This window comes from the organism of the source record quoted next, unplaced genomic scaffold (genome assembly GCF_019419815.1).
Source record: "Pyrus x bretschneideri cultivar Hongxiangsu unplaced genomic scaffold, Pyrus_bretschneideri_v1 Contig2, whole genome shotgun sequence".
NCBI lineage: Eukaryota > Viridiplantae > Streptophyta > Magnoliopsida > Rosales > Rosaceae > Pyrus > Pyrus x bretschneideri.
The window spans coordinates 5,596,849-5,610,030 of NW_025999501.1; the positions used below are offsets into that span (position 1 = coordinate 5,596,849).

The following is a 13,182-nucleotide window of genomic DNA, read 5'->3' on the forward strand; positions in this document are numbered from 1 at the left end:
AACTTTATTCAAGAAAATCCAGCTTTTGCAATCCAAAGAGCGGTGTCTCTTTATTTTTTAACAAATGGTTGTGTTGCTTGTCACATCTCGGGCTCGACTCCATCATAGCACAATATTGTTTTCTTTGGGCCCCAACCACACCCTCACGGTTTTGTTTCTAGGAACTCACACGAGAACTTCCCAGTGGGTCACCCATCCTGGGATTGCTCTTGCGAGAACTCGCTTAACTTCGGAGTTCCGATGAAACCCGAAGCTAGTGAGCTCACAAAAGGCCTCGTGCTAGGTAGAGATGGGAATATACATATAAGGCTTACATTGCTCCTCCTTTTATAGAGGCATCAATTGTATCCAAAAGCATGTTCGAAAAGTTGCGCACTTTATCTGATCTCTTTTTCATTCATCATTTCTAAAAATGGCTTGCCCATTTGACCCTTGTTTTTGTTTAAATGTTGTGGAAGATGCTGACGTGCCTCTTTAGGACACTATATGGCGCTCATCCTTCTTATCCTATAATGGTCTTCTTACGGTTGGAGACTCTGTGATGAAGAATGATATGACTGCTACTGTAACACCCCGGCCCCGAAATATGTTTTATTTCGGAAAATAAGTATATTGGTGATAGGCCCGAACTAAAATCTTGTTTAGTTAACATACCATTAATCCCAATTAAACACTTTAATTTCATGAACCCTCACAATAAATTTATAACCAACATTTAATTATCAAAGTATAAGGATAAAACTCAAGTTATTAACCCAAACTCCCTTCTCTTAGCACAATCGTTCAACAAAAGAATTACCTCAATTAATTTTGATAATTACTCGGCCACTGATGCTTTTGGTTTGAAATTCTGATAATTAATTGACAAAAGATGGGAAAATCTGGAATTTATGATAATCGTGGTTATTATGCTAGTATGTATCTAGCCGATGGTTGATGTTTTGGTATCTATTTAGCCAACAAGAATTATGGTTTAGGGTTGATATTATTTTTCGAATGAATGTGGCTGAGAATTTGGGAGTGTGAGTGAGAATCACGGTTATTATTCATTGAATGCTTATTTTGGAGCCTAAATAAAGTCATAAGATTGAGAGTATGATATCTTTCACCATTAAAGGAATGGTGGAAACAATTCTAATTCTTTTTAACTATTTGATGGTTGAAATCTCAGGGACGAAATTTATTTTAACGGGGGGTGATTGTAATACCCTGAAATTTTAAATATATGAATTTTATATTCATAATTGTGATGTGAAGAAAATTGAAATTTAATCGATGTACGGTCCTAAAGATAAAATTGGGAAAATCGTAAAGTTTTGTTCTAGGAATTATTATAATATACGTATTTGTGGTATTGAGAGTTTATATTATTTTTCGGGAGTTTATATTAATTTATTTGAGTTCAATTTTAAATTAAACTGCTTACGAGGTTTAAAGTTTGGAAATTAGCTATTTAAAGTTCATAGACCTTTTGAGGTCACAATTTATATTTTTGAATAGAGCCCAATCTCACGAACGCGTAAGCGCAAACCGTTCCTGAAACGGAGTTATAACGAAAGAGTTATTAACGTTTAAAATCAGGGCTATTTTGGTAATTTTATTTCCCTTTAGGAGGCTTCGGAAATATGGAGCCATGAGTTGTGCCACATGTGTGGCTGTGATTGAAGAGAAAAATAAATGATGGATGGTTGTGATTAAAAGAAAAGAATAGAAAGGAGGGTGAGGAATGGGGAGAGAGAAAGGGGCAGGAGAAATGAGAGAAAAGAGACACGGGGGATCGGGACCCGGGTCTTGGTGACCCGACCCGGTCGGTGCCCATGCATGTTTCCGACAGGTTTTCACCCCTTTTTTCGGTGAATTGCTTCAAGCAACCACTTGGAAACCCCTCCACGACCTTCCCTCTCCCTATTACACCCCAAAAATCATGAAATTTGGCCTTGCATTTGGGAAGAACACACCCGTGGGTGCCGCGACCCTTCTTGCTCAAAAGCCACCAAATCTGAAATGATTTGGTTCAATTACCACCACCATGAGACTAGCTTTGAGGTCTGGAACAAAGCCCAAACAATTTTATGGGCGGCGGAACATCGGAGATGACGAATCGAGGACACCCATTTATAGGGTTTTCGGCGGGTTCGAGGCAAATTGGAGCCTTTCCATGCCCAATTGGACTTGGCCACAGGTATAAAGTTTGTTCAACTCCTTGAGATCTTCATTTTTGTAATTTTTTAGAATTTTTAGAAATAGTTAAGTTTTCCGGCGAGCTGGGGCGGCCGACCGCCACCCACGGCGGTGGGTGCGGCGGTGCACAGCCAGGGAGCCGACATTGTGTTTTGATGCGAATTTCATTATTATAATTATGCTTCTGAAACCTAACTGCTATGGTTTAAATATCGATACGATTGTGGTATATGTTGGACTAAATGAATATACTTGGGTTTGGTTTGCATTTTTGAAAATGTGAACTACGAAAGGCTTGATCCCTATTTAGGGTACGTAGGCAGTCTAACGAGATGTTAGATGCATCCATAAAATAAGTGAGATTAAACACTTTGAGAATTTTTAATTAGAATGAGATTTGATCTATAAAGGAAGGTGGTGACAAAGTGTGAAAAGAAATAGTGTATTTGATATAGAAATTGTGATTGTGGACCATGGATGGAAACAAGGCCTATAAATAGACAAACACGTTAAGTGGTAGCTAATTAATTAAGGTAAATCTTTTGTTGAACGATTGTGCTATGAGAAGGGAGTTTGGGTTAATAACTCGAGTTTTATTCTTATGCTTTGATAATTAAATGTTGGTTATAAATTTATTGTGAGGGTTCAGGAAATTAAAGTGTTTAATTGGGATTAATGGTATGTTAACTAAACAAGAGTTTAGTTCGAGCCTATCACCAATATACTTATTTTCCGAAATAAAACATATTTCGGGGCCGGGGTGTTACAGCTACAATAGCTAAGAACTTTCTCCCTCCTAAAAATAAAAGAATACTTTGAAAAAAGGTCTGATGAATTGGTTGTTCAAGACTCTTTGGCTTTCAGTATTCAATGTGCGATTTCTGTATCCAACATGGGCCAACGTCTACTTGCCCGAACTCGCCATGTTGAATCACTAATGGCTGAGGTGGCAAGCCTTTGACAAGAAATTAGAGGGCTCAAGCATGAGAATAAAGAGTTGCACATTTGCAAATAATTACTCGACGAGCATGAAGAGAAAGCTCGACCAACTGCAGGAATCCGAAAGTCGAATTCAAAGTGACATTCAGATGTTTGTGGCTTTATTTCAAAGCCATTGCCTCCACCGTCTGGAGTTCTACTGAGTACCAAGGTTTCAAATGATTAACCTCCGATGCCTCTTCCTTATAGAGTTTCGCCAAGTACTAAGGCTTCACATGATCAATCTCCCCATTTTCGGGTTCTGCCAAGTACTGAGGCTTCACATAAGCAACCCTTGTGAAAGCTCATTTTTTTATTGTTGTAGTTGTAATTCATGTGTATGCACGCGTATGTATAGAAAAACTTCATCTCTTCGGGTTTTACACATTTCTGAAACTTCTAGTTCAGTTTGTTAGATATAGGAAAGTATGGAAACTTCTAGTTCCATTAATATGAATCAATGAAGAAACAATGGAAACTTCTGGTTCCATGAATATGATTCAATGAGCTTTTAAACAAAGACTTTTTTCTAACATCATCTGCTTTCACATGAATTCTCAGGCATTATAAATTCATGAAAGTATTTCTTGTATAAAATGTTGATGGTAACGAAATCGAGCTTTGCTAAGTTCACCATTTTCTTATTCCCAAAATGAAGAAATTCAGGTATGATGGAACTTGCGATAATTAACTCATACCATATAAACACATGTCCAAACAAAAGTGTTAGAACTTCAAGTTCTTAACAGTATTTATATTTTGAACTTCAAGTCAAAACATTATACATATGTACTCGAAATTTATTCTCGAGATCGAAATCATTAGACCTTTCAAATTCATATTTTTTTGGAATTCATGCCGTACGTAATGGATTAAGGAACTTATGGTCCTCATTTACATGAATCAATGAACTTCTGGCCCTTATTTAATAATATGTGGACTGAGGTGCTTTTGGCCGTCACTTTAATTTAGTTGAGGAAACGTTATTCTCTCAATTGATTAAAAAAACTTCAGGTTTTTATTTTAATCAAGGAACTTCGGGTTCGATCTTTTTATATGATGAGGATCAAGGAACTTCATATCCGATTTTATTATGTGATGGAACTTCAGGTCTAATCATTTAATATGATGGAACTTCAGGTCCAATCATTTTATATGATGATGATCAAGAAACTTTTGGTTCTAATTTGATCAAGGAACTTCGAGTCCTGCATATACTTATCATAACAAAATGTAGTACAATAAGTAAATTAAAGTATAGGGCGGTAATTCCAACCACTACAAATCAATTGCTTTAAATAAGTAATTATTGTGACAAAGGCTTTAAGTTAGAACCATTGATATAAATATCAAAAGATAATAATTGTTATTATAAGAAGGGCGACAGTGCTGCACCATTCACTTATATAGTAATGAATAAGGGCGATTATTCCACACCAATCACATTAATAACAAGATTAATAATGATAAGGAGAAAGTATATATTAACTTACTATGCTTCCAATTCTTCCTCTTTTGTCAACACTTTAGTACGTCCAATTTTTCTTTTCTTTTTCCTTAGATTCATGGCACCATGATTTCCACCTTTTGAATTTTGAATAAATGAGACATGGTGAGATTTTTGTACAAGCCTTAAGCCACTGACTTTTGTGCAAACCTGCACAACCTAACTTTGAATCAATTATTTTCTTTTCACATGCCATTCATCGCCAATAATAATAGTTATATAATCATATGTATGTTTACTTTAAGAAAATTAGTCATACATAAGTATGAAGATAAAGTAAAGGGATCTTCTTATCAATGAGATTCTAGCCGACAGAGGTGAGAGGTAGGTAGTGCTTCATTGGGTTTATGGCGTTGTGTTTTTCACTGACATGAGAGCTTTTCGGGTTAATAACGTGTTGTAAAATTGAGGATATATGTGCAGTGGAACATAAAGTAAATAAGACACAATATTTACAAGGTTCGGCAAGTGTGTCTACATGCTCAAGGCAGCAATAGTATTTTCTTTCATTATCTGAAATAATAGGAGTACAATGATAACTCTCACTATTTTCTATTTCTGGCCCAGCTCACTGGTAATTTCTTTTGATCTCTCTTCTTTCCTCTTCTCTTCACTCTTTCTTTGATGTTGAATTTTATGTTTACAATGAACGAATGAACCTCCTTTTATAGAGTTTTTCATCCGACAAAATAATGTAGCAACACTATTCACTTTACAATATTTCTTCAAATAAATAGTGCATAAATAGTAATCCATTTAATTTTTCTTCAGATAAATAGTAAAGAACTGCTCAGGTGGGCCATCAACATATTACATTACAACATAATAGAAGTTGGAAAAAAATGAGTGAATGGGGACGGGGAAGTGAGAGAGGAATGTAGGGCCCGCAATTTTTAAGGTATCCCCTACGAATTTTAATTCTTTATGTGCAAGTAAATGCAGTAAAGTCATGATTTGAACACATTTTATTTCTTTTTTATTCTCATTATTGATAAGGAAACGAGTCCTAAACCCCGAGTTGTGGAGTAATCAAAGCCCAGATTACGGTAGATTTTTGGGTGAAAAATGTCATTGTAGCAGAAGCTAGTATGATGGCATGGGCAAAGCCACATACACTCTGTCACATAACAGACCCAGTCCGAATAGTAAGATATTGTCCTCTTTGGGCCACACCCTCACGGATTTGTTCTTGAGCTTCCACCCAAAATGCGTCTCACTATAGGGAGGTGGGAATGTACATATAAGGCACATTACCTCCTCTTCCCCGAGCGATGTGGGATCTTACAATCCACCCCCCTTAGGGGCCTGACGTCCTCTTCGACACACTTCCAGTCGGGGAGTGGCTCTAATACCAAATTGTCACATCCCGGACCTAGTCCGTTTTAGGCCACGCCCTCACGGATTTGTTCTTGGGCTTCCACCCAAAACGTGTCTCACTATAGGGAGGTGGGCATGTACATACAAGGCACATCACCTCCTCTCCCCCGGGCGATGTGGGATCTTACATGCTCAAAGTGGTCAACCGACCCTTGTGGCCTTCTTGTGTGTTTTTCATTAGTTTATATTATATTGCATAAAAATTTATTAATTATGCACAATATGCTTGACCATCTCCAACTCTTGAGTTAAAACCTAAAATTTTTGACCCAAAAAATTTAAGTTTTGACCCAGAAACAGTTTTTCTGCTCCAACCCTTTTGGTTAAATTTTTAGTATGAGATTACAAAAGAATGAATTTAGGATAATTTTTTTCTTAAAGTAAATTTTTTTTAAATAAAAATTATGTAGACTATTCTAATTTAATTTTATGAACATTTTAACCTAAACATATTTAGATTCTGATATATATTGAAAAATCACTAAAGCGGCACTATAAAACTTGTAGAACACTACGAAAGAATATAAAGCACATGAACAAATTTTTTTCAATTATTTTAGCTGTTGGATTTAAATTTGGGCCATTAGATTTTTTTTTTTTTTTTTTTAAACCTTTGGATTTGATTGTATTAGATATTAGCCATTGGATTCAATGAATTTATAAATATGAAACTAAAAAATACACAAATATATGGTGGGCTAACCTACTAACTTGGGTGAAACTGGCCTCAATTTGCCCCAGAAATGAGTTTTGGGTTAAAACTCATATTTAGCCCAAGGGTTGGAGCAAGGTGGGATGGGTTTAGAACCTAAATTTGAGTTTTACTCTAAGGATTGGAGTAGATTCTATGACACTAAAAATTCCTAAACCCTATTTTATATTCAGATTGTCCCCAGTTTGCCCACTATTTTTGGCGCGTCCAAGACAACAAGGCTCCCTCTTTTTAATTCTTCTTTTGAATCAACTGAATGATGTAATTAAATAATCACTTAACTTTAACTTTGCAATTTTCTTTGGACAAAATACAATGAATTAGCTTATATCATCTTTCTTTCTTTTTTGTTTATATTTTCTTTAGTGGGCTGAGATTGTTTAATGTTGAAGGATTTATATTTTTATATGAGTTTTTGTTATTATAGTCTATCCTTATACTTATTTAAGATTCATCCTCTTTGAAATAATTTCTGCCTTTGTCACTATGTTTATTTACAATGAATTTAGCTATAGTGTTGCTACTAAATAGCTACTTACAAACAAATATTTCAATAACTTTTTAATAAGATTGTGATATAGTGATGGTGGCCCATATCACTTTTTAATAAAATGATCGCATTTCCTTTTTAGCCTCACACGCACATGTTTAATTTAGACTGATGTTTTTGTTTAATTTATTCAATTTGATGACAAAAATAATAAGAAGCGTGTAAGAGACTATAAGAAATGTGCGAAAATCATCTTCCTTCTGTGAGTTTTTAATTACTATAATGAATCTAAAATTTGTAAAAGAAAAGAAATTAGACTTAGCCACAAACCAAACCGGCCCAAATTAGATTGGTTTGATTTCTTTAATGACTTTTGTTAAAATTAAATTGAATAAACTTTTAATTGTTCTTTGGATTTATTTTTTTATTTATTTTTTCTTTCAAACAAATGATATTATCCTTACTAAATGATGAGAAAGTGAACTAAAACCTCACAATGGACTATCAATAATGTGGTTCAAATTTGACTTTAACGAGTCTCGAACCTAAAATTTCTCGCTTACAAGTAAAGAAAAATGCTACTAGACAGTAATATTAAATGTCTTACTATTCCTTCAAGTGTCATTCTTTGAATTGAATTAGAACAAAAGCGACAACGTGAAGTGTGTTACTATTCCTTCCAGAGTCTTTCTACTCTCCATTTATTTAATATTCCCTCACCATGACCTCTCCCGCATCCTTATCAGTCGGAAGGCAAGGCGGGACAGCCCACAACCAAGGTCGAGAATCCTTAAAGCCGTCACCTGCACAAGCTGGGACTTGTCCCTCACTGAGACTCCCTTCTCTCTCTATATTCCTACTAAATTGCATTTTCATCATAAGTTAAAACACTTTAAACTGGAAAGATAAGCAGGCATGTAACAAAATTTCATTCGTATGGAATGCTCATGGGGTTCGTACAATTACTAATAAGTTCCGTTCGGGGGAATATCAGCCACCTATAAATACAATACAACCAAAATAAATCTCAAAACTTGCATCACTCACTCATGCCCTCAATTACTTCAAAATCACTAACACCATCAAGGGCAACATCAGATTCGTCTTCCTCTTCGTTCTCTTGATCGGTTTCCATGGCTTCCTCAGATCCCTCTCCATCACTTGTATCAGACTCGTAAATAAATGGAGTGATTGTCTCGTTCTCGTCAACATCATCAATTACCTGTTCAAAAAGCTTGCATTAAATAGGTATTGAAGAATATTTCACTTGCCATAAATTTCACTAACACCGGCACCCTTACCCCTGTATAATGCACGTCCAAGACACTCGATAGCTGAAGAGCCGACTGAAAAGTTGAAACTCTGGACTCAATGAGCTGCATAGTCAATAAAAAAATTCAATGAAAGGAAAAGAACTACCATGATTTCTTACGACAAAGAGATAAAACACTCCATACTTGCAACTATCTCTTAAACAAATGAGGAAATGAAAATTCCAAAAACTAACTAGTGATACAAGAAGCGCATGAACATGTTGCTCCCGCAGGTTTAAATTTTATATTCTATGGACTAATTCTAAAATTCAAGATGGCTCTTTGTTGAACGAAACTTTTACTTTGGGATACGGGATATCATCTTATATTAAAAGTTTCTTACCTAATATAATGAGTTCAAGGCACTCAAAGAATATTCTTGGGATACTACACCACTTGCATGTTGAAGAAGTAAACTTCTAAGCCATGGAAGTGCACATGCCAAAATTGCACCCCTGGAGCAATCTAAAGTATGGTGCTATATCATCCTTTTATCATAGGAGGTTGTGGTCTTTGGTGTTGCTGGTTTGATTTTCTTACTAATTTTATGCTTGAATTTAACTGAAGGTACCAAAGGGAAATCCATATCATAATGCTCGTTTTTCGTGCAAACAGCCTAATTCTCAGAAGGTAATTGTATTAAGATAGTATTTTAATTCAACACCGTGATGCTAAGCTTTCTTTTGTTGTTATACTACACCCACATGTTTCTGAATATTATTATGCCTGACTTTGCCTGGAATAGTCGGAGGATGCTGCATTAGCTTTTTAAAAGAGTCAATTTGATCTTCTTCCCCAGGGATCCGAGGGCCCAGTATGCTGCTTAGAATTTAGTTATGGCCATACTATCATCCTTGGTGTATGATTGTAATCACCTTAGAAGATAAAACCATTATCAAATCAGAAGTTAGGCATTTAACCTGTCCTTCACAACAACCCAACAAGAGGGGACCCTCCCCAATTTTTTGTTTTGTTTTTGCTTCTCTCTTTATGTTATTCGTGTTAAGACCACAAATACTGTATTTTCCTTTAATTTGGTTCAAATTATTATTTGATTTTCTTTTTAAATGTGGTTTTTGGCAAGACTTGAATTAAGTTCTTGTGTTGGTTACGTGATTCCCAATTTAAAATTCCGTGCCTCCCTCCTTGTGCTGTTCTAGAATTTGTCTTCTCTCCTCTTTTATTCTCCTCGTTTTGAAAAATGCGAATGGGAAATTAATGGTCATCCAACTTTTTAATTTGAGGTTTCGGTTCGAAATCCAGTCAAACTTATGATCAGAAGAAACTGAAATGCCTCTATGAGTTTTTCAGCCCATAAAAGAGGTGAATAATTGTGATTTGCCATTTGTCCTCCTTTTTAAAAAGGAAAAAAAAATTAATTGGGTTGTTTGGGAAAAATATTTGAGTCTTACGTCAGACCGCCCGGTCGTGTTATTGATTTAAGTTTTATAATAGTGTCGGCGGTATGGTTTATATGTCATAAATTTAGAATATCATAACAACAAAGAAATGTAGGTAGTATAATATGATGATTGATAATATCATGTAACAAATATTTTGGGAGTTTCTAGAAGGGTCACGGATCGGTGGCATCTAGTCCTCTGTTTAATAGCTCAATTATTTCTTTGGGCGGTTATGGATTGTAGCTCAATTTTCATGCCACGTCAGTTTTTCTGCGAACCCTATATTGGTGTTGTATGTAAAATTCGTCATTTTTTCTACATTTTATAAAAATGAATAAGGTCCCTACAACCCTACCCGTGATTTGGTACATGTTCCTTGACCTGTAGGTTTGGCTCCAATGGTATGTTGACAGATGAATTAATGGTAGATTTGAGATTTGATTTTTATGGACAACGAGTTTAATACCTAATTATTATCAATTCGTCGTGTGATTTAACCTGAATCCGATGTCCCAATGTTTTGTTTTATAAAAATGATGGTAGATATGAGTTTCACCCATTTCTTTGTAAACAAAATGTGGTTAGGATTCCAGTCGGTTCAAATAATCAAATGTGTATATGTATGAGTAATTACGCATAAACTTCATTTGATTGAGAATGTATTGAGTTCATATCTCATTGAACTTGATGTCAAACAAGTGATCTTTTGCGCATTTGATGCCATTAAGTAACTTACATTATCTAAACCTAAGGCACTAATATTCTCTTGAAGCCCAAATTTGAAGATGAAATAAAAGAATTCATAGATAATACAATTCCACTTGTTGGAATAGTTGACAAGCTACAGATAAGGGAATATGTGTACCATATATATATATATGCATGTTGCTAATATTAAGAAACTTCGTGCCAAGTTCCTCTACAAACACAAGCCGTACAAGTCAAGGACAACCGACAGAACTTCCAATCTTCCAACCCTAAATATATAATGACTTGAAACATAGGCATTACACAGAGGTTCTCATATTTCATAATATTCAGTTCAATACTCGTATTGTGTTTCTTTAGTCTCTTTGCATGGCAACAATCTACATGATGTGTCCTCTAAGCACCAACGATTTGCACCGTATTTTCTAAAATCTCGACAAGAATGGAGACGGGCAAGTGAGTCTCAAGGAGCTCGATTGGCTCCTCGAGAGAATAGGCGTGCAGTTCAGCCTTCACGAGCTCGAGTCCCTCGTGGGAAAACCGAGCCTTGACATCAATGAGTTCTTGTTCTTCTACAAGTCCATATATCCATGCAGCAAGGTGACGCCAGTGGCGAAAATGAAGGCGGTGACATTCGTGAGGATGTCGGTGTTGATGGTCAGGAAGATGAAGATGAGAAGGACCTTGCGAAGGCATTCGGTGTGTTTGATTTGAACGGCGATGGCTTCATTTCTAGCGAGGAGTTTGGGAGCGTGCTGAGGAGATTAGGGTTTTGGAGGAGAATAGCAGCCGTGACTGTAGAACCATGATTCGCGTGTTCGACACCAACTTGGACGGCCTGCTCGACTTTCAGGAATTCAAAACCATGATGTTCCAAAATACTATTTCTTAATTAATTCCCGTGCTCCCATTTACAACTTTTTGAAATTTATAGTGTAAGTATTTGCAGCCCCTGCCCAGCACTTCTTTATAATGATAAATGTTTCTTTTTTTTCCAAACGATGTTACTATTCTATTGCAAGTTAAATTTCGAGAAGTGAAAGTGTTTGAATTTGAAACACAATTGGTTGAAGACGAGTACAAATTTTTTTCTTGTTAAACTCTCTCGAGCAAGGTATAGGTTATTAGGTCAGCATCATCCTTCTTCCTCTACCAATTGGTGCTAGTATACATTGGTTGTTGGATGGGATCCATCAGCTTGTGATTTCAACCATCTAAACAATATAATCTACATTTATCAAAATAATATGCCATATAATCTGCACGTCACCGCTAAGTTCTCGTATATATGGTCCCTAGCAAGGCTCCTAGTATCAGAGTAATTGCATGGACATATTAAAATAAGGAAAACTAATGAAAATGACTTCAAAACTTCGAGTTTTAATAAAAAAATTATCCTATAACTTTATTTAATGATAAAGACAAAAGAAAGAAAACTAAAACTAAAAACTAAAAAAACCTAACTAAAGGCACGTGCAAAGAGCACCCAACCAATCATTCAGTTACATAACCCCTTGACATAATCCAAGCATATTTTATTCCTCTACAATTAAAATTTCAAATTGAAGTAGGTTCCGTTCAATTCAGAACCATATATGGGGCGGTATGGTTGGGAGGGAGTCGGTCAGGTGTGGGTTGGGATGGTTGGGGGTAGGGGTGGGGCAACTAGGGATGGGCAACGGTTATGGCGGGTGGGTAACCGTGGTTATTTACCCATAACCGTTTATGTTCATACCCGCATAACTGTTTACCCGTTGGGTAATTGCATAAATGGTTATAACCATATCCATAACCGTTTATAAACGGTTACCATACCCATAACCGTGTATCCATTTAACCATAACCGTTTACCCATTTAATCATAACCATTTACTTGTTTTTGAACCCGTTTATCCTTTTTTTACCCATTTACCCCTTTTTTCACCCGTCTACATGTTTTTTTTTTTTTAACAACTTGAAAATTACAAAAGAAAATTTTGTCATAATTTTCGTTTTCTAACAATTAAACACCGTTATAGGTACATTTTACCATGCATTTCTCTATTTTAATCATTTAAGTCCTCATACAATTCTAATAATTGAAATAATACTTTATGAGCGATATTTTTCTGCTACACCCAAGCAAGTCTTGCAAGTCTTTAACTATAATCCATATGATGGTTGACGACTTGATGTTTACATTTTATTTTCTGTAGAAGAGTTGTTAGTAGAGATGTGGTTGAGAGTGTCAAGCATTTTCTAATATTATTTGTAATTTATTTAGGTTTGTTTAGATCATCAGATAAACTTACAGCCAACTGATGATGATTGGTATCAGATAAACTTGTATCCGAATTGAGTGTTAAATGGTATCATACTAAAAACGTATTATAATCCGCATGACAAGTGCTACGTAGAGAAGTTATACCATGTGCAGAGAGAAGTTACGATACAGAAAGTACAGTACAAAGGGAAAAACGCGAGGTGAAGAAGAGAGCTCTGGATCACCATGTAAGGCGACATTATAATAACCC

The 13,182-nt window shown here is 35.7% G+C and overlaps 1 protein-coding gene and 1 pseudogene across 1 annotated transcript; one reads left to right on the forward strand and one right to left on the reverse strand.

Annotated features, from left to right (window-relative positions):
• Positions 1 to 8,151: 8,151 nt before the first annotated feature.
• Positions 8,152 to 9,002, reverse strand: LOC125476975 (protein GrpE-like). Its single transcript, XM_048583691.1, has 2 exons — positions 8,547 to 9,002; positions 8,152 to 8,467 (listed from the first exon to the last, which is right to left on the reverse strand). Exons 1-2 carry the CDS (start codon positions 8,625 to 8,627, stop codon positions 8,285 to 8,287), a joined length of 264 nt encoding a protein of 87 aa, XP_048439648.1. The 5' UTR covers positions 8,628 to 9,002; the 3' UTR covers positions 8,152 to 8,284.
• A 1,873-nt stretch (positions 9,003 to 10,875) lies between these two features.
• Positions 10,876 to 11,732, forward strand: LOC103946765 (annotated as a pseudogene).
• The last annotated feature ends 1,450 nt before the right edge of the window (positions 11,733 to 13,182 follow it).

Coding starts and splice junctions, on each gene's coding strand:
- LOC125476975 (XM_048583691.1), bottom strand. CDS start 8,627: ATGCAGCTCATTGAGTCCAGAGTTTCAACTTTTCAGTCGGCTCTTCAG. Junction 8,468..8,546: donor TGGACGTGCATTATACAGGG/GTAAGGGTGCCG, acceptor CTTTTTGAACAG/GTAATTGATGATGTTGACGA.